This window comes from Balaenoptera acutorostrata, chromosome 2, assembly GCF_949987535.1.
Source record: "Balaenoptera acutorostrata chromosome 2, mBalAcu1.1, whole genome shotgun sequence".
NCBI classification, from domain to species: domain Eukaryota; kingdom Metazoa; phylum Chordata; class Mammalia; order Artiodactyla; family Balaenopteridae; genus Balaenoptera; species Balaenoptera acutorostrata.
The window spans coordinates 31,930,376-31,951,239 of NC_080065.1; the positions used below are offsets into that span (position 1 = coordinate 31,930,376).

At 37.2% G+C, this 20,864-nt stretch overlaps 2 protein-coding genes across 3 annotated transcripts; one reads left to right on the plus strand and one right to left on the minus strand.

The window, feature by feature from the left end:
* Positions 1–1,678: 1,678 nt before the first annotated feature.
* Positions 1,679–9,409, minus strand: RAD1 (RAD1 checkpoint DNA exonuclease). 2 transcript variants are annotated; one of them, XM_007192223.3, is made up of 6 exons: positions 9,273–9,409; positions 8,545–8,810; positions 7,547–7,655; positions 5,923–6,181; positions 3,916–4,014; positions 1,679–3,589 (listed from the first exon to the last, which is right to left on the minus strand). In XM_007192223.3, the coding sequence occupies exons 2-6, from the start codon at positions 8,737–8,739 to the stop codon at positions 3,412–3,414; spliced, it is 840 nt and encodes a 279-aa protein (XP_007192285.1). In that variant the 5' UTR covers positions 8,740–8,810; positions 9,273–9,409; the 3' UTR covers positions 1,679–3,411. The 2 variants fall into 2 exon arrangements, with proteins under 2 accessions (XP_007192285.1, XP_007192287.1); XM_007192225.3 differs by lacking the exon at positions 3,916–4,014.
* A 136-nt stretch (positions 9,410–9,545) lies between these two features.
* On the plus strand, positions 9,546–17,685 carry BRIX1 (biogenesis of ribosomes BRX1). The gene is made up of 10 exons (XM_007192226.3): positions 9,546–9,704; positions 11,838–11,949; positions 13,316–13,359; positions 14,936–15,006; positions 15,145–15,194; positions 15,301–15,374; positions 15,530–15,580; positions 15,710–15,811; positions 16,852–16,980; positions 17,224–17,685. The coding sequence occupies exons 1-10, from the start codon at positions 9,546–9,548 to the stop codon at positions 17,491–17,493; spliced, it is 1,062 nt and encodes a 353-aa protein (XP_007192288.1). The 3' UTR covers positions 17,494–17,685.
* Positions 17,686–20,864: the final 3,179 nt, after the last annotated feature.

Consider the following 20,864-nt stretch of genomic DNA (forward strand, 5'->3'; position numbering starts at 1 on the left):
ACTGTCCACTCTCTGAGATTTTGACTTTAAAATGTTTTATGAAATGGTAGTAATAATGAATGGTAGTTATAGTTTTAATATCCTCATATCTGACAAGATAGAAAGTTGTCACCTATTTTGGTTCCAAAAGTTTTAAAATTTTACTATTTTGTGAAATCCCTAAGTTTTAAGAAACTACATTGGAAATGTTCAGCACAACACAACTTACTACAAAGTTTCACTCTTGGCAGACTGTAGATGAGAACTAAACTACTTTCTAAACTCATTCAGTGGGAAGCAGCAATCTGGATAACAGTCCAATCAAACACCTGATGTTTCTAGCTGACCTAGTCAATAAGGTCATATACAACTTCTACATTCTTTTAAATTAGCTACTGGCCACTGAAATTTGAGGTAGATAAGAAGGTAGTAAAAAAAAAAATCAAGCCCAGATCAACTGTCCCACATACAAATTTTAATAAACGTTCATTAGCAAGCATGCAAAGAGTTTATGCAACCTGTTTCATAAGCTCAGTGAAGCCTTACTTCTGTTTCAGCAGTTTACCCACCACTTTCCATGAAAGGTCCACTTAAGGCAAACCTGACAATATTCCAGAGAAAGGACTGTCCTAATCCATTCAGCAACAGGCAACTGGCAATATTTGGACAAAATGGCAGGAAGTAAGACCATTTAGGGGGGGTCAAGCCTTATACACCAGGCCTAAGGGTACAGGCTACAGGCCTCACTAGATTCTTGTATCCTTTCCATGCAAGGATGGGGAACTACTCTGAAATAATTTAGTTCACATATCCTGAATACCTCTAGTTTTGCCAATGAGAGCCACTACTATTAGCTATTATACTGATCAATGAGCTATTAATTTCCAAAAGAAAACCTACTTCAAACATTTACTCTGCTAATTACCAAAACTTCTGGCCGTGACTAAGATATGGATGCCAGAAACACCTGTAACAGCCGCCTGTGGTGTTTCTGATTAGAGCACGAGCTGTCCACTGCTGGAGTGAGAAATCCATGGTAGAGCTGCCAGCTGCCTGCCACAGGGGCGCACGTAACCTGACACATGTATAAACACTACTAATACATACTTGGGAAAAGAGAAAATACAATCTCCCTCATTTCTCAGGACCCAGCAGCTTTTGTTTCACGTGGGGACAAGGGCCAGGAAGAAGACAGGAAGGGGAGCAGGGAGTCTACACTGTTCTGAAAACCCCTCACCCTAAGCTATAGGGAATGCCAAATGCTGCCCTTTCAGCAACTGTAACTAATTCTTAGCAGGACTACTCGATAGCACCACAGAAATCCTGTGGCTTCTTGTAAAAATGATTATGTTACAAGACTTATTTTTATTAGAACAATAGAATTTAACAAATCATTTTATTTTTATTGTTTTGAATCATTCATTCTAGGTGGAAACACATCATCATCAAGTAGGGAATAAACGAATTAAAAAACGGAAAAAATATTACCTACCTATTCCTGGTAAGCACAGTTTTACTGGAAAGAATATGAGATAAACTTCAAAAAGGCAAAGATAATCTTAAAAATAAGATCATAGTCTTCTATACGTGACACATGAACTGAATTTGTAGACACCAAAGCATCCTGCTCTGCCTGAGGAACTGCTCCCCCTAGTGGTCTTTCATAGGAACTTGAACAAAGTTAAACTAGACAAATAGAGCACGCATAAAAAAATTCTTTATTAAGTCACACCTTGATGTCAGGGTGATTTAGAAAGAATTAAATTCATTAGTTTCTGAATTCTAAATAACTCAAGATACGTGCGGCTAAAATAATAGTCTTAAATGTGCAAAAAAGTCTTATTAAGTCGATACATGTTTTAAATTCTTTATAGGTTCAACTTGAAAAAAAATACATTAGGTCAAAATAAATTCAAACCTAAATAATGGAATTAAATAGTGACTAATAATCTGAAAGTGGAGGTTCTTTCACCTAACAAATATTATTGCATCCTAGGTTCTAGACATGCCAATGAAGAAAAAAACAACCGCCCTATTTTAAATTTAAAGGAAAACTGTAGTCCTTGAAATGTTCGCTGATTAAATATTTTCATAATTATGTTTTAGACTTGTTTTGATCTTGTGTTTATCCAGACAAAAAAATATTTGGACATTTAGTAGATTTAATCATTTCCTTCTCAGACATATACTATACTTTACAAAACTCCAACTTCTTTTGTACCAGCTGGGCACCCTGAGATTGCCTGGAAGATTTATTAGTTATCAGGTACTCACCCTGGACTAGACACCCAGAATTGCACAAATTGTACACGTGCCTGGGAGCAGTGCCTACATAATGTTCTGGAGGAGCTTTTCCCTGAAGTGCTTTGCTGAAATACTCTCCGAAGGCCAAAAGTGCCTGGCCACTGAGAGACACTGAGCTGTTGTCGCATGGTGCAGAAACTTCATTTTAGTTACATACTTTTTCTAATAGAAAACAAGTTAGATAATTTAGTGTTATATTTTCTTAACCTGCATACCACAAAAATTATTTCATTGAAAACTACCTAAGACAGTATAAAATCACTTAATACATGGTTTTGTACACCTTGGTTTGATTGAGAAACTCTTATAGGCAAATAGAAGGTATCTAATAAGTACTTACTACACTGAACAGTTTTCAGAACAAGATGAAAATCTGTAACTCTGAAGACTGTTGTATAGCCTGTTCACAGATGTCTTCAAAATGTACACTTGAAAAATAAATCATATAATTATTCAGACTTGTTTGACGAAGCCTAAACTTCAGAACATTTGTGAAGAAATCACAGTTAAAAGCAGTCACTTCAATGCAATTAAAGACTATTTTTTAAAAAGTATCCTTTAAAACAGTGGTTCTCAAACTTGAGCACTTATCAGAATCTCCTGGGAGGAAGCTTTTTAAACTGCAGATTGCTGGCCCACCCCCAGAGTTACTGACAAGTTTCCAGGTGATCTAGGCACAGCACTCTTGAGAACCACTGCTTTAAGACAGATTCTCCAGAATTCCAACTAGGGAGCGATGCCCGTATGCCATTGCTTTTTCTAACAGTAAATAAATAAAAGAACATTTCAGATATGGCTTCATCAAACTTTAAATTTTTAGACTCTTGGAATGTCCTGCTTAAGTAGAATAAAACATAAAACTTACTCATCTTGGCTCATAATGATTCCCATGAGTTCAAAAGACAGAACCACAGGCTAGTCCAGTACTGGATAATCTGACTACATGAAAACATTACTTATAAAATATACAGCAACTATTAGGGGGCAGGAACTTAGCTCCTATCTCTTCCATGCTTCTTCCCCTTAGAAAATCCAATAAGAAATCACGAAGAGTGCTGCACTCAGAATGAGAACATGACCAATCATGAATGTGCACATAAATAGCACAGTGGCTTGCCATACTTAAGACTAAGATTCAGGAACTTCTTCATCAGGACAGCAGTAATATTCCACAAAACATATTTGTCCATCTTCATTTCTAATCATATACTGTAATGAGAGGAATCCTCGGTTATCTGTTCGAATAGATACCTTACAAGATAGGACTAATGCCTTTGTAGAGGGTTTCAGTAAAGAAATCTTGTATCTGTAGAAAAATAAATAAAAAGCTGTTATTTAGACACACTTAAAGCAGTGCTCATAATTCCAAGTAAAGGACAAAAATTAGCCAAGAACTACCAAGTAGCAAGTATAAGAATAAAATCAAATACTTTTCCAATTTGCTAGTATTTTCTCTTCATTTTAAAAATTTCATCCACTATTGCAATCCAAAATCCCCAACTCAGCAACCTGTTTATTTTTCTTAATGCTATACTTTTATCTATACATTGAAAGTTTTAAAAAATTTATTTCATAGAAATGTATTTAACCTCAAGTTCATCACCAATGGCAACCTCTATATTAAGAACTGACCTGTTGACCTGGGTCTGATTACAGTGAAATGATTCCATCAAATCAGAATCTTTGGGATAGTCAAGGTGGGAGCTTCCTGCATTCCCAAAAGTAGATAACCTATAGTAGAAAATGAGCAACTCATTTATTCATTGGTCCAACAATAAGCCACATTAGGATCCAAATAAGAAACCACTTCCTTAAGAAGCTCATTCTGGTGAGTGAAACAGGTATGTAAACACCTGTTGACAAGACACTATAACAATTACATAATAAAGATTCCTGTAGGATGCTGTGGGAGTACAGGAGAGCTAGCAACTAATAAATGGCTTTGAAAAAAGCCAGTCACAAAAGGAATCCATAGGGATTTGCCTCAATTTCACTACCTGAATTCTACTCTGATATTGTCCTTTCCTCCTCCTGAAATCAGAACCATGTAACAGGAGAGAGCTGAGGAGTGACAGAAGACCCTGATCTTCATCAGCTGCAAGCCTCGGGTCCTGTTCCCTGTCTCTACTGCCCCACCAAGCAATTAGGGCTTTTCTGTATCCCAGACTGTTCTTCAGGCTGTTTTATGGTTTTCTTTGCTTGGTAATATCAGCAGTTTGTAGACAATTTATGAATGTTTATATGTTTACTTAATCTGCATGAACGTTACTGATCATTTGCTTTGGGGTTAACATGTGGATGAGACTATATGAGCACAGTGATAAAGACCTAGGTGCTGGCTCTCCCCAGGATCCGTCTTTTCTCTCTTCTAACATCACCTCTTTCTCTCAGCTATGCTGTCCATGCCCAGCCATACTGATGGCTCCCAGATCTAAATTTCCAGTCTAGACTCATCTCCTGAGCTCTAGCTCTGTACATCCAACTACTCCCTAGTGTCAAAGGCTCCTCAAGTTTAACGTAACCAAAAAAAAATATTTCAACTTCCAGTTCCCCACCATCAAATAACTTCCTATACGGGAGATGAAAGATACCATGATCCATCTAGTTACTCATGCTGAGAGATCATTTAGATGGGGAGCCTCTGGAATACTCTGTTTAAGTGCCTGGAATTTTAATTCATATCACTGCTTAAGTAGGGTTCCACTGATTTCCATTTTGATTAATATTTTAACCAATCTTGAGCCAAATTTTTAACTGCCTAACCTATGAGAAAGGCCTGCAGTTCTTCTAAAGTAGATACAAAAAGAACAATTACACCTCTCATACTATATGTATTTAACTCCTTTACTCTTCAATATTCTGAAATATTTCAAAAGAGAAGACATTTAAATTCTCTCTCTAAATTGATTCTCATCATGAAAAGAGTTTTGCCATTTCATAATTTGTTGGGTCAAAACATGAGAAGCAGCTTGATAGTTTTTGACACTGTATTCCTGATGAAAATTGCCCTCTCTTAGGAAGCTCACCTTGACCATTCCTGCCTAAGTGCTGGTTCCCTAAGTATTTATGTATATTATTTTGGAACTTAATGGAATGTAATTTTGTTCCCTCTGAGCTGTTTCACATATATCCTTGTCACCTTGATTTGAAGCTGTTCATTCCTGTAGTGCTTAATAAGGCAAATATGCACACAGTAGGTGATCAATAGATACTTAGTGAATGAACCATGTATAGAAAACACCTATTTCCTTTTGCATCCTGTACTAACTTGAAAGGAAAGAAAATGAGATACCGTATACTACAAACACCTTTTCCAAAAGTTTAAGCCCAATTTTCCTCACGATGCAACCTATCTACAACAGTAAGTAGTACAAGAATGAAAAGACCACTAGGTTATGAACTAGGAGGCTGGGCTACTCTTCTAGAAACCAACACTACCTATGAAGCTTTAAATAGTGAGTTAATCTTCCTGGGTCTTCCTAGTGTCCTGACCTAAAAAAGTATGAAGTAAGAGTAAAAGCTCTCTAAAGTTCTGAAAATTCTAGTAACCTGGATAATAAAAATTCTGCATCCTAAGCAAATGTGTAAGTAGGGAGATGGAGTAAACTACTTAACTATAACTGTACTGCTTTCAAGTACCTGAAATAAGGTTTATCTGGAGACATGGTGATCTGTAGGACCTCACTTGTCATATCCAATTCGGAAAATGCTTCACGGAGTCCCTCTGACTGCAGAATAATTTTATTAATGACATTGGTGCTGCAGAAATCGAAATCCAGAGTCTCCTCGGGCTCCTGAGTATTGATTTTACAGACTGTCACCACTCCTCCTTCTTCCAGAAATAGCATCAAAGGGTAACCGTAACCTTGGTAACACATCCTAAGTGCAGTTAAAGTCCCTGCAATGGAAGCAGATCATACTCGGGGCTCAGCTTTATAGCTCTGGCTTCAGCTTCTCCTCACATGATGCCTAAAACTCCTCAAGAATATTTTATCCTGTCCATTTCTAGCATATATGTATGTATATCCTTATAAGAAGGGATTACATCTTCCCTGATGTCTACAGCTGTCTGTAGACAATTCCAAAAATAACTGTAAAAAGTTGGGAACAAAATGTAATGTAACTCTTTGAAATCGTTTTCCAGGTTGCCAAAAAACACCTCAGAAATAGTTAGTTGATTATATATATACAACTTCAGGATGGAGAATCTATATGGTCCAATACTGCATGTAATAACTGTTGTGGAATAGGCTATGCTATTCGTGAAGGTTCAATTTGTGCAACGATGGATTGCTTTGATATTGTCTTACTATAACATCAGTGTATTCACTGTGATAAGGACCCTTCCAACCTTTTCTATTGGAAGAGAGTCTTTACATTTCCTCAAATTTTAAGGTCTAATTAGGAGAAAAAGGATGGTTACTGGTGGTTAGGATTTTACCTGTGCAAACCACTAGAGAGGAGGAGGAATATGACAGGACACTAGTTCCTTTTCCTTACTAAGTGGAGAACCACAGTGAGGAATGGGGGAAGGCAGATGCTTTTATGGAAAACCAGCTGGGGAACACTGCATTAGAAAATATAATTTTAACCAATTCCAATAATAATTGAATTGTCATTACAAAATTAAAATATATTTTCTAGAAGACCATAACTGAATTTTCCCTAGCAAATATCCAGATTCCTTTCCTATGAAATAAAAAATCATTCTTCTAGGGATTCCTTGTTGTTTTATATCTAGAGCAACCAAATTCACTATTCCTAAAAATATATATTTTAAAGGAAAGCATTTAAGAAAATAAACATAATTTATAAACAAGGATTAAAGAAAAAAAGCAAACAAATTTTGAACACAGTAAACTGGGAGTCAGGACAATTGGTATCTATTTTTTCTGCCACTAACTGTAATTCCAGTCAAGTTAGAAAAAAGAAGCAATTAAAACATATTTCTCAATGTTAAAGATATTTAAGACATGTTCAAAGTCTTCTTTTGATTAGTTCAAATTTAAAATCCTAAAAGCTTCATAAATCTAAAAAAAGATGAATGTAAATACTTTTGCAAATATGAAAAGAACTGTAAGCACACTTTCTATTAACACTGTGAAAAATCAGAATCCATGATTGTGGCAAATGAAAAATGAATTGGCAATTAATTTTCTAAACAAATGTTTATATTACTTATATTCTAATAACTTTGCCTGTATTTTTCTGACCATTCTGTATAATGCTTTTATGTTGTTATAATGATAACAAAATAGTTCACCTGGCATAGGGTTTGATCCAAAAATAGATAAACAGTCTAAAAGGACGGTTAAATTAATTCGAAAAGTAACAGACTCTTCTTGAACTCGAAACTCTTGAAATATTCCAGCCTATGAAAAAAAGTAAATGTGAAAATGTACATATATTAAAGAATGAAAACTCACAGATAAGGTTCTAGATTTCACTTTATATGTTTTTAAGATTAGAATATTGTGCTAACCCCATGAAAATAATTTCTGATTATCAATCAGAACATCTTAAACTTTTTCAATTGTGATCCATTAGAATACTGCTACTCAACAGTTGAAGGTGTAACTGATTTCAGTCCCGTGCGAAACTTTATGAAAGGTCCTTCATCTAGCTTCTTGGAGCTAAACTATCCTCCACATGACCCTCCCTTGTCTCCGTTTTGTGCCCATCATTTTGGCGAAGGTCATTTGGAAAACAGCCAAACAGACACTGCATGAGTCATACCGGTTTTCAATTTCTTCTGAGGACAGGAACCATGTCTTATTTATCCCTCTGTACCTGAGGTCACACTGTGCACTGAGGTGTTCTAAAAAAAATGCTGAATTAAATCTGAAATCCTATCTGAACCATACAAATATTACTTTGTAAGAACAAATAGATTATAACCAATACAAGGAAAAAAATTAATAATAGGAAGGTAGTGCAAAAGAGCACATACTATGGAAACAAGCGTTCTGGGTTCTCATCCCAACTATGCCACTTGCCAGCTGCAGGACTGTTGGCAACATATAAAACACTCAGAAAAGTGCTCGCCTATAGTTTAGCTTAATATATTTTAGACATTATTATTATTAACCATTATCTCTGTAAAACACGATGGGGAAAGAATTTGTTACCAGAAGAGAAAAATAATTCAAATAATGATATTCTGTTCTCTAACTTAAATGATGTCTATTAAGACCCTTGGAATTCATTGAGCTGGGTGAGGAATATCATATGTCACAGGCTTAAAAGTGCCTACTTCCACACCTGAATAAAAGCATTTGCTTGCACACACTTTGCGTTTTCCACTGTAACCTTGATTCCATTTTTAGTAGCGAAACACGTGGCATGTTCTCGGAAATGAATGGCCTTCAAGATAGTGGAGAGATTCCTGACGTTGTCAAGGCTGGCCACTAAGCTGTAGTCATTCTCATCTGGGATCTGCTGGGTTAGGAGGGGCATGGTCCACGGCGCATTCGGCCCCGAGGGATGCTCCAGGTGCCAACACCCGCTCCCGCGGGGTCACGAAACACCTGACGAGATGCGACAGATAAAACTCCGTGTCAGTGCTGACGAGACCCCTGATTTCAACCGGCGCTGAGCCGAGTGCAAGAGGCCTAGACGTTGAACTCGGCGGAGCAGGGATTGAACCCCACCTCTGCCACTTAACTGTCTCTAACTTGGGGGGAAATTACTGTCTGTAAGCTACGGTTTCGTCGTCTTTACTAAGGAGACAGTAACACACGAAAAGTCACGAAGGATAAAAATAGGCCAACTAACACGGTCATTCGGGGCCAGCTTCAACCAAACTGGGGCTACGTATCCCCCGGGTCGGTTTTGAGGGGTCCGCGCCTCCAACCTTACTCCTAACAGAACAGGCGATAGAGGGGCGGGCTTGAGTCCTCGGAAGGTTCTCGAAGAGTCCTACACAGCGCGGCTCACCAGCCCACGGCACCCGCTTACTAGTCTCGGGATCCCGAGCACCCAAACGTTACCTTTGCGCCGGGCCAGGACGCAGCTCCCGGAAAACTGGGGAAGAAGTGGCGCAACTCCCGCCACTCTTTTCAGATGGGCCGGCCAGCTCGGCCACCGTCACCACAGAGATAGACGAGGCCTAGAGAGCCGAGCGAGCCGTACCACAGAGACGGGAAAGAGGCACCATAGAGCAGGAGGAGGACTGCCGAGCCGAGCCCCGGGACCATAGAGATGGGAAAGCGGAGCGAGCGGCCGAGCCGGAAGGAAGGCCCAGAGTGAAGGCGGGGGGTAAGATGGCGGTGACGAAGAGGAAACGGCGTGGAGGCCCGGCGTTTCAGGCGAAAAAGCTAAAAAGAAACGAAAAAGATGCTAAGCCGCCTGCTAAGCCGAGCGACGTAGCAGAGGAGGCGGAGGAGGAAGAGAGAGATCGTATCCCAGGCCCGGTTTGCAAGGTAGAGGAGGCTCTGCGGCCGTGGCTTCACGCGCCTTCGTTGGGGCTACTTACCACATGATGGCTCTTCCGAGTTGCAGGGGTGTTTCGGGAGCTCGGTCCCATGTCTCCCGGCGGGGTCCGCTACCGCGTTTACATTTAACCCTTGTGCACGTGGCCGCAGTCTTGGAGGCTGCGGGCTGAGCAACAGGGCGGACTTCTGAGCTCTTACCCGGCTCACAGGAAGCGACTTAACGGGGGCTCAGTTACAGTGTTTGGTCTTCCAGTTACTCCATTTTTTGTTGTCGTTGGAGGATAGTACTTTTTCCCTAAAGTTGTTTCTCGCTCTCGAGTATATCCCTTCCAGTGATGAATTCCAGTGAATCCCTTCCAGAATTCTACATTCTGCCGTAATGAGCTGCGGTCAGTTAGGGATCCTGAAGCTTGTGATGCGGTCGTTTAAAAGTTGCTCTCCTTTGGGACTATGATTTTGACTTGTTTGATCTTTAACTCTCAAGGGGTAACGAAAACTGGAGTAGATAGTATGACCTTTACGTATATTCGACAAAGTTTTAACGTGCCAGGCACGTAAGAAGTTAGGTTTCCCCTGCTTTGGGATTGCAAAACTAGAACATGACCACTTCCTCCTAACATGTTGGAGTTTAGAAGAAAACTAAGAACTCATATGAGTTGATGGTTTTTATTCAAAAGGAGGTGAACACAAGTTGTTGGGCTTAACTTTCATTCAACTGAGAGCTCTGTAAGCTAGATCAGATACTGTGGAGACAAGAATTGTGTTTGATTTCTTAATTTCTGTCTCCCCCCGCTCCCAAACTTAGCATAGACCTCTGTCTACCACGTAGTGAGTGATAGATAAATGACCCTTTGTGGTGAGTTAGCTTTTAGTAATGAAAGATGAGCTTGAATTCTAGCCCTGATATTAATTATCAGGGACGTTTTGAACTCTTTGCTCACCTGCAAATTAAGAGCAAGAAAATATGATTTACTTTTTGTGAAAAATAAGCTGGACTTCTTGTAGATTTTCTGTAAATGTTAGTGTTCTCACTCTTCCCTTTAAGAGCTAGAAAGAAATATGATAGTAGCTATGATCTGAGTCACAATATAAAAAATATTACTGAAGTGCAAGAGATAAAGATTACTTTAGGTTAACCAGGTAAGGGATCATGAAGGATTTAGCCTTTGAGCTGGATCCCAAGGTAAGGGCAAAATTCTGATATTCAAAAATGAGAAGGAACAATATAAGAGGGAGAGAGTGAGAGAGACAAAAAAACTAATCAAAGGTGTTGAAGTGGACGAAATGCTGACAGTTTAAAAAGTACAGCCAAATTGGCTAAAGTGTAGGGTTTATTTCGGGCAATAGTGAGGTAGAAATATAGATGTATTTTAGAATCCAGTGTTAAAGCTGTGTCATTTTGGACTTTGTTTAGAAAACCCTAGAAGGTAAAGATGTGATTGGAGCATGCAGGTGGTAGTCTGCCTTGTTTGTTGGAGGAGCTTCTGGCTGGAAAGACCAGCATTTAGAAGATTTGCAATTGATAACGAGATTAAAAATCTGAAGCTTAAAGGCAGTATCACTAGGAGAGGACTAAGTTGCTGCAAAGAGAAATTGATAGAATTTACTAGTGCTTATGATATGAGAGAACAAGGGCAAACAGAAGAGTCAAAGCATGGGGGACTGAAATGATGGTGACATCATCAGAAAAATAAATAGCAAGGAAATTTACCGGATTTTAAGGGTTGGTATTCTAGAGTTGAATTTGAGGTAAGCCAGATACTTGGATTATTAGGGCTAGAAAGAGTTCCTTACTTTTCTGTAGAGTTAGTTGACAATCAAAGCTGTGAGAATGATTATGAGAACTCTGTCCTGGAGAGATCAGAAATAAAAAAGAGGGCTAAGAAAGAATCTTTAGAGTCAGGAGGAGGAATTGGAGAGATTGAAGAAAAAAAACAAAAAGAAGGGAAGCCAAGGAGATTTCTGGGTAGCAGCTGGGGTCAGTGAGTGCTACAGAGATATTGAATTAAAGGTTAAGGTCAGGATTGTTTGGCTTGCTACTTGGAAGCTTTATCTGTAAACAAACAAACAAGATAGATTCACTATGAAATGTTAAAATTCATCTCACTTTTTTTTCTTTAGGGCAAGTGGAAAAATAAGGAACGGATTCTCATCTTTTCTTCTAGAGGAATAAATTTCAGAACAAGACATTTAATGCAAGACTTGAGAATGTTGATGCCTCATTCTAAAGCAGGTACCTTTATATCATATACTTTAAAATTTTGTATTTTGTAAACTTGCCTGTTTATATGTTTTCACTTCGAGTCACACTTTGTTCGTTCAGCATGTCAGGTAAAGAACCATGACTTCTCAGAAGTGTATCTGTTCAGTGCCAAGATTTTTCCAATTAATATTTTGTTAGAAATTCTTTGCAAAATTCATTAAGCATTCTCTTCACTTTCTTAAACAGATATCCCAACTAGCAAAACATTTCTTAAAGGTCCAGGAATGCCTTCAATGTAATGTTCTCAGAGGTCATGAGCTGGTTTGTCCTTCTAAATGATTCGGGACTGCCATGTATTGCTTTCTGCATTTAAAAAAGCTTTTTATTAAAAAACTTAATGGGCCAGGAGTAGGATTTCAAGCACCTTCAAGTTGGGACTCAGTCTACTCCTAAGTGCCAAGCTTTTCTTTTTAGTAATGGGGTATCTTACAGGCAAGTGAAGAACATCTAGTTTGGGGTTTATAACTGTGACAGCGCCCTCATGCAGGTGTTTTTGTGCCTGTGTTGGGAGGTGCTTTTGGTTTTAATTCTAGGTAATAACTTAGTTCTTTAGACCAGTGTTTCTCAAACTGAGGTCTGCTGTTACATCTTCAGGTCTCTGAAAATAATGAGAGAATTTTAATTTATGAGCTCTAAATGTGGTTTGTGAGAATTTTCCCACTTTTGAAAGGGATTCATAGAATTCAGGCATACCTCTTTTTATTGCGCTTCGCTTTATTGCATTTTCCCCCATTTGAATGTTTGTGGCGACCCTGTGTCAAACGAGTTTCTTGGTGCCATGTTTTCAGTGGCATTTATTTGCTCCCTTTGTGTCTGTGTCACATTTTGGTAATTCTTGCAATATTTCAAACTCTTTCATTGTTAGCATTTTTTAGCACTAAAATATTTTTAAATTAAGGTAGGTACGTTGTTTTTTTAGACATAATGCTACTGTACACTTAACAGACTACAGTATAGTATAAACGTAACATTTATATGCACTGGGAAACCAAAAAAATTTGTGTGACTCGCTTTGTTGCGATATTCGCTTTGTTATGGTAGTCTGGAACTGAACCGGCAGCATCTCTGAGGTATGTCTGTACACAAGTAAGAGACACTGCTTAGAGCTTTATAATTCTTGAGGACTATGTTTAATCACTCATTTTTACATTTCAAAAGAACAAAATTTTTAAAGAGGTCATGTGTTTTCAGGTCTAATCATTTTGAAGATTAATAAAATCTCATTTAAACTGAAGATTATAAAAATACTTAATATTTAATTTCCTAGAAAGTATGTGTGATTTGATTGAAGTAGCTTCGAAATTTTTTGTTTACTTACCTTTTTTTCTTTTTATAGATACTAAAATGGATCGTAAAGATAAGTTATTTGTGATTAACGAGGTAATTTTAGAAATTAATTAAAGTAAAATATTCTAGCAACATTGTATTTAGGAACACAATATTTGGAACACTAGAAATAGTTCATTTAAAAAATAAGTCAGTTATTCAGTGACTTTTAAGTTGTTTTGTATAAGATATGCAAATTTTAATTATCTGCCTTTTAAATTTTTTAATTTTTTAATTAATTATCTGCCTTTTAAATTTTTATAGTACTCATTGTCTATTTCACAAAGTTTAGTGCTTCAGTATATATTATTTCTTGATCATTCTTATATTTGTCTTCTCTCAACAAGCATACTGAAATTTCTTGAGGACAAGGATTATCTCATTCTTTTTTTTTCTCATTATGTCTAGTACAGTGCTAAATTCATAGTAGGTACTCATAAAAATTATCAACGTAAATAAAATAAAAAGCCCATTAAATATTTTTAAAAACTCATTGAAAAGTATTTTGCCAGTTTTAAAAGCGGTGCATGTGATATTTGCTCTTAAGATATTACAAACTAGTAATATGTTAAATTTTCAAAGTATTGTTGAAGACTAAACTTGAGTTTTCAGAGCAGATTTTCTTTTAAAACTTAGAAGAATTGTTTTAAGATAATTCTCTTTAGCTACTAGAAAGGCCTCTGTTATTCATTTAGCACAAATTTTTGAAGTGCTGCTCTATCATGGCATTATTCTATAGAAACAGTGTTTAAAAAAATGCCCCTGTCATCATGGAGCTTACATTCTAATGGGGGAGACAGGCCCTAAACAAGTAGTATAATTTCAAGTGAAGATAGGAGAAATAAACAGGATGTGGGTTGCCAGCAACTAAAGCTCACAACTTAGTGTGTAGTTGTGTTTATTGTAAGATCAGTAAGGAACAAAAGCATTGGACTGAAGAATTCTTTAAGCCTCAGGTAGTGTATATGTATTAGTTTATGAACACTACAATAATATAGGACTTCATTCCTTTTATTGCTTTTGTATATTTCTCAGTTGTGACTTTGTAAATCTTTAAGATGTTGAAGTTTAATTCAACTTGAAATAGGTTTTGTATACTTGCCTTTCACCAACTCCTTAGTGATTTTACAGAACCAAATCACAGAAATGGTAGTACAGATGAGGAAGAAAAAACAAATTTCTTGAGCTTAAAATCGAAAAGCTAAAGAGTTAAAAATCAAAGTAACCATTATAAAGGATGTTTTTGGTTCTGGAAGTACTGTATTTTTCTACAGTTGGTGAGGCTAATTGTAATGTGCTTTATCCCTGGGGCATTTGTTTTAAATCTTTGTAGTTTGTACACAGGACCATGGTCAGAAGAAGAGGTTCCCCAAGGGAGGCCAGTAAAAATGCTAGGCCAGAAAGAGTAGCTTCTTCCACCAAAGAGGTGGGCAGAGCACAGTTTACCTTGGACAGAACACCTAAGAGGAACTTTAAATGTTTCCATGAATAAATTTACCTTGATTTAGACCTTTGTAGCCTATTAACCTGCTTAAGTATTTTTGGAGGCATCTAAATATTCATTGCATTGAATTGCTTTAAATCTTATTTTTATTATCCACTTCATTTTTCTATACTTTGCTCCATTTAGGTTTGTGAAATAAAAAACTGCAATAAATGTATCTATTTTGAAGCTAAGAAAAAACAAGATCTCTATATGTGGTAAGAGAATCTATTAAATAAGATTAGAGAATATGTGAATATTATTAGCACATTATGGTGTCTTTTAAACTGAATTGGTAGTAAGCTTTTACTATGTTCTAAATTTTAATTAGTTGAAAAAGCTTTTATATTTTTTAGGCTTTCAAATTCACCTCATGGACCATCTGCTAAATTCCTTGTTCAAAATAGTAAGTTGACTCAATTTAAAAGTTTTTGTGAGAAAATTGAAAATAATCTTTTGGGATAATCGTGCCAAAGTTATAACTATTTTTGTTGCTGTTATAATTTTTTTAGTTCATACCCTAGCTGAGCTAAAGATGACTGGAAACTGTTTGAAAGGGTCTCGGCCCCTCTTGTCTTTTGATCCTGTAAGTTTCTCATTTAGTGTATGAGGTCTAATTTTCTTACTTTGCATGGTTGGTTTTTGGTGGATATAGTTGTATAATTCAATTTAGTTAATATAAAAACACAATTATAAACAAAACTAATGTTGTCAAGTAATATGTTCACTCTATTTTTATAGGCTTTTGATGAATTACCACATTTTGCTTTGTTAAAAGAACTTTTAATTCAGGTAAATATCTTTACTAGAAACTATTTTTAGTAAAATATTATAAATGAGTGTCTTCCTTTTAACTTAGCTATCTAAAGCACACATGGTGTGTCATAGAATACAGAACTAATGTGTCCTTTTTCCCACTAGATCTTTAGTACACCACGGTATCATCCCAAAAGTCAACCATTTGTGGACCATGTGTTTACGTTCACTATTTTGGATAATAGGATATGGTTTCGGAACTTTCAGGTTAGCTTTAATTAACTTTTAATTATACTTTGAAATAAATTAGGATATATTGTTTTTATAGATATGGAAAATGCAAATGATAAATTCTTTTCTTTTCTTTTACATCGCTTTCTTTTCCCCACAGACTTGCAGTAAATAACCTTTATCTCATAACTTAGGTTCATGGCTGTCAGCTAATATGGTGTATAGATTTTCTAACAAGCCACTATATATTGAGTAAAATATAAGTTTCTCTCCCAAGAGGTTAGAATCTACCAGGGGTGAGGTGAGGTTTAAGACTTTGAAAAACATAACCCCTGTAGAAAGCATTCAATGAGAACTATTAGATGAGTCATACAGTGATTCATCCAGGAGGAGAGGTGATTCTGGAAATCTGTGGAGAGGTAGAAGAGAGCAGCAAGGCAAAATTTCAGACAGCTTATGAAGTAAACTGGGCTCTTTTCTGCATGTTGTTGTTATATTGGTTACTTTGCAATGTGAGTTAAACATATCCCCTTCTTAACCCCTGAGGGCAGGCATACCTTAACCAACTATAGTAATATTTGTAGTTCAGAAGTTGCCTCTTAATTCCACAGTCAGTAACCATTCAAAGATAAATTTTGCCAATGTCTTTTTATCTACCTTTTAATCTAATTTGGATTAAATTTATAAAAACAATTTAGGGGTTGATTTAAATTTTGAAAGGGTGCCCCATAGGGTGCTTTAATACGTTTTGTTAGCATGGTTGCAGTTTTAAATATTCATTTAACCACAGTTTTTCAAGAAGACGTGCATTGTGAGAAGCAAGATACAGACCAAATTGAAGTGACTCAATTTTAAATACACACTGAAAAAGCATTTATATTTTCCTATGACAACTACCTGTAACCAGTAACGTATTTCAGAAAGTATTGATGATTTGGCACTTGCCAAGTTTCACTTCCACCTTAACTTCGTTGGTTGTCAGTTATTTTAGGCACATTTGTAATGAGGATATAGCCTGTATACATTTTAGGAGTAGTATATCCAAACCAAAATGAAATGTTTCCTTTTTATTAAAGATCATAGAAGAAGATGCTGCTCTTGTAGAAATAGGACCCCGTTTTGTCTTAAATCTCATAAAGATTTTCCAGGGAAGTTTTGGAGGACCAACTTTGTATGAAAATCCTCACTACCAGTCACCAAACATGGTAAGCTGTTTTTGTTCAGTGGTCCTCGATGTCCCAGAACTCTTGGGCCAAAATAATTCTGTCAAATAACTGTTCTGTTAACTGTGAAACTGAATTTGGTTTTTGCTGCATACAGTCTTACAAATTGCTGTTTTTTTGATGACGTGGGGTGAAGGGAAGTAGGGTTCATAAGTGAATGTCCTTGCCATATATAAAATGTTTATTTTTATTTCAAAAGCACCTTTAATATTTTTTTGTTTCTAGCATCGGCGTGTCATAAGATCCATCACAGCTGCAAAATACAGAGAGAAACAGCAAGTGAAAGACGTGCAGAAGCTGAGAAAGAAACAACCAAAGACTATTCTTCCCCACGATCCCACTGCAGATGTTTTTGTTACACCAGCTGAGGAAAAGCCGATAGAAATACAGTGGGTAAAACCAGAGCCAAAAGTAGATTTGAAAGCAAGAAAGAAAAGGATTTATAAAAGGCAAAGGAAAATGAAACAGAAGATGAACCGTGGGAATGCAAAATGAATCAATGGATAACTAATTTGTTCTCAATTTTATATTTATTTTATGTTCAATGTGTAAATACATTTATTATTCGGGACGACCTTATATCTAACTAGTGTGACATTTAAAAGAGAAAAATTAAGATTTTGTGGCTTCGGGGGGGGGGGGTGTCCTATGTTTTTCTAAATAAAATCACCAGAACTCAGCACTTAATTTCTGTTTTTCTTTTCAAAGCTTGTTTGTATTATTAAAAACTTAGCACACTTAAGGTTTAGGCCTGCTCTCTTGGATTAAAAGTTTGAGTTTAGCAAAGCTGAAATTCAAACAGATTTATTGGATCATTATTACATGTAAAGCAGCATTAGGCACTTTGAGAGCATAGTTTCAGATGGTAAAGTTGGGGTAGACTGCTAGAAGGGAAAGCATCTTACTGAGGTTTGAGTCCCTGAGTCACAAATCAGTGAGGCCCCAGAAAAGCCAACCTCTCATCTTGTTTTCTTACCTTGAAAATGTATGCTAAAAATATTTAGGTTTTGCAAATCAAATGAGTTAATATATGTGTTGAAAGCTTTTTGTAGATTACAAATTTAATTTAGAAGCAGTGCCTGTAAATTACTTATCAAATTAACAGTAAAAGGAAGAAAAACAGGACAGTTGTTAAGAGGGCACCAGAAGATTTGAATTTCTCCTGTTACGAAAGAACTTTACTTGAAGTAAAGAGGGCACTGGGCTTACCACCCTGGAAGTCGATTAGTAATGGAAAGACAAGATTCTGGGTGCAAGTGGCCAGGGATAGGGGTCATGCATGTGGTGTTTTTTCACCCACTAATTTCATGCTAATCATTTTCTCCTGTCTTTTTCTGCAACGTGATTAGTAATTCCATACTATTCCACTCTGTCACAGCTACCTAAGCAGTCCCTTGTTGGATATATGAGTATTTCAGTTTTATCTTTTTCTGGTATAGGTGCTTGCAGCAAACTTTCTATAGATATTTTGTACAATATTTGTGGTTTCCTATAAGTAGAACTCTGGTCAAAAACTATGAACTTGTTCCCCTAAATATTGTACCTCACCAGAGGTTAGTGTTCATTTCCTTACACCCTTGCTGAGATAATCTTTGTCAATTTGATAGGTAAAAAAATGAATACTGTTTTTTGGCTACATACTGGGTTTTCTTTTGTGTGGTAGTTACATGAATTTGTAAGGGCTCTTTTATATAGTGAGGTTTTTCTAGGCATCTTTCTTAGTTTGTCACTTGGGTTTTAATTTTGTCTTTATTTTACATCTGTCTGTAGGTAGAATGGTCAGTTTTTCCATTTCACTTTTTCCTAATTTTCTGCTAAGAAAGGCCTTGAGTGTATAATTAGGCTACTTTATCTTGAAATAGTCTAAGTTAAGCTACTTAACCTTGAAATTTAAGTAATTCAAGTCAGAGGTTCACTTGAAATATTCAATACTTGTATGTGGCTAATGAAAGGCAAATCTGGTTAAGTGCAGGGGAAAAAAGGCCATTATTTAAGCGATAGAATATAGGATGAAAATTAGCTGTATATTTCCCTTTCGTAATCATTTATATGGATAACTCATTTGAATGAGAATTCCTCATCTCCCAAGTCCATGTTCATTTAGAAGTCAGCTTGTTGAGTGAAGATCTTTCTTTAGACTGAAATTTATATGCAGTGTAATTGTCTTTAAATTTTGATACAATGTTATAAGTAAAAATAGATCCCTTTTTCCCTCAGGAGGAAAAAAAGAGGTAGCAAAACCAGATGGAGTTGGAGGAAGAAAAAAGTACTTTGTTTTTTCACTTTTTGTCCAATCCCCCTTCCCCTAATTCCATTCTCAGATGGGGAAAGGGCTTGTTTTTCCTTGAACTCAAACTTCTCAATCCCTACCTATTACCAATTCACAATCCAAGACCATATAGCATCTTCTTTGGAGAAGAGGCAAGTATGAATTTTGAGTAGTGAGTTGGTTGGACAGTGTTGTGCCTAGAAACTTGAGGTTTAGAGTTGGTTGGTTTTGATTGTGTAGGGGGTAGGGTATTAGGGAAGAAAGGGACAGCTTCCTAAACTTTGGATACCCAACCCTGTACAATAGATATTTGTTAGCAACAGAGCTAGCCCTTCTCTCTAACTGTACATGGTTGACAAAGACAGCCTACATCTAACATATATGTAAACATTCCACATTATAGTGAAATATTCTGGTGCACTGAGGCATTTTTTTAAAAAATTTTATTTATTTTTGGCTGTGTTGGGTCTTTGTTGCTGTGTGCAGGCTTTCTCTAGTTCCAGTGAGCGGGGGCTACTCTTTGTTGTAGTGCGCGGGCTTCTCATTGCGGTGGCTTCTCGTTGTGGAACACGGGCTCTGGAGCGCAGGCTCAGTAGTTGTGGCGCACGGGCTTAGTTGCTCCGTGGCATGTGGGATCTTCCCGGATCAGGGCTCGAACCCATGTCCCCTGCATTGGCAGGAGGACTCTTAACCACTGTGCCACCAGGGAAGCCCTATACTGAGGCATCTTAACGACAATTAGGATACTATTTTGACACCTTACCAAATTGCTTGGAACAGTTGTTCAGATCTTACATCCCATAATACAGTGTATCAATTAGATCAACCAAAACCTATTGGTTAAATACTATCTCTTAACTGCATTTTTTTTTTTTTTTTTTTTTTTTTGGGCGGCCCGCTGGTCTTGTGGGATCTTAGTTCCCCTGACCAGGATGGAACCCGGGCCCTTGGCAGTGAAAGCGCCATGTCCTAACCACTGGACTGTCAGGGAATTCCCTTAACTTCATTCTTAAAGTAAACCAATCTTGGAAATGTAGGTTTAGAGGCCAGAAGGTTAGGATTAAAGAGTGATGGATGGGTGGATCAGCACAATTTCGTTCACATTGGTGGTGAAACATTTAGTACTATGTTACTTCAAAACGTGTTGGTGCTTCGCTCTTAAATTGTTTCAGTTTAAGTCATTTCCTCTTATTTCTCATGCACATTGGTCAGGACAAGCAATATTAGAGATCTCATTAAGTGGTAACCGAAGATAACTGAAAAGAGTTAAAAAACCTGGATTCGATCCAAACGAATCCTGCCACTGATTGGTTGGGGAGGCTTGAGCAAACCACTTGCCTGAGTGTCCTCATCTGTAAAAGCGGGGCTCACATTAAAGAACCACAAGATGTTTTCCAGAATCTCATCCCATGACACTCCTATCTCAACTCTCAGGTCGGCTGTCAAGTTGGTGTCACTCTGACTGCCCTCTGTGTCCCTCACAATGACACCCACCGTGGCCCCGCCTCCCGTGGCCCCGCCTCCGTTCTCCTAAGGCCCCGCCTCCCTCCCGCCGCGGCTCCGCCTCCCTCCTGCGCGGCTATTTCCGGAACAGGGT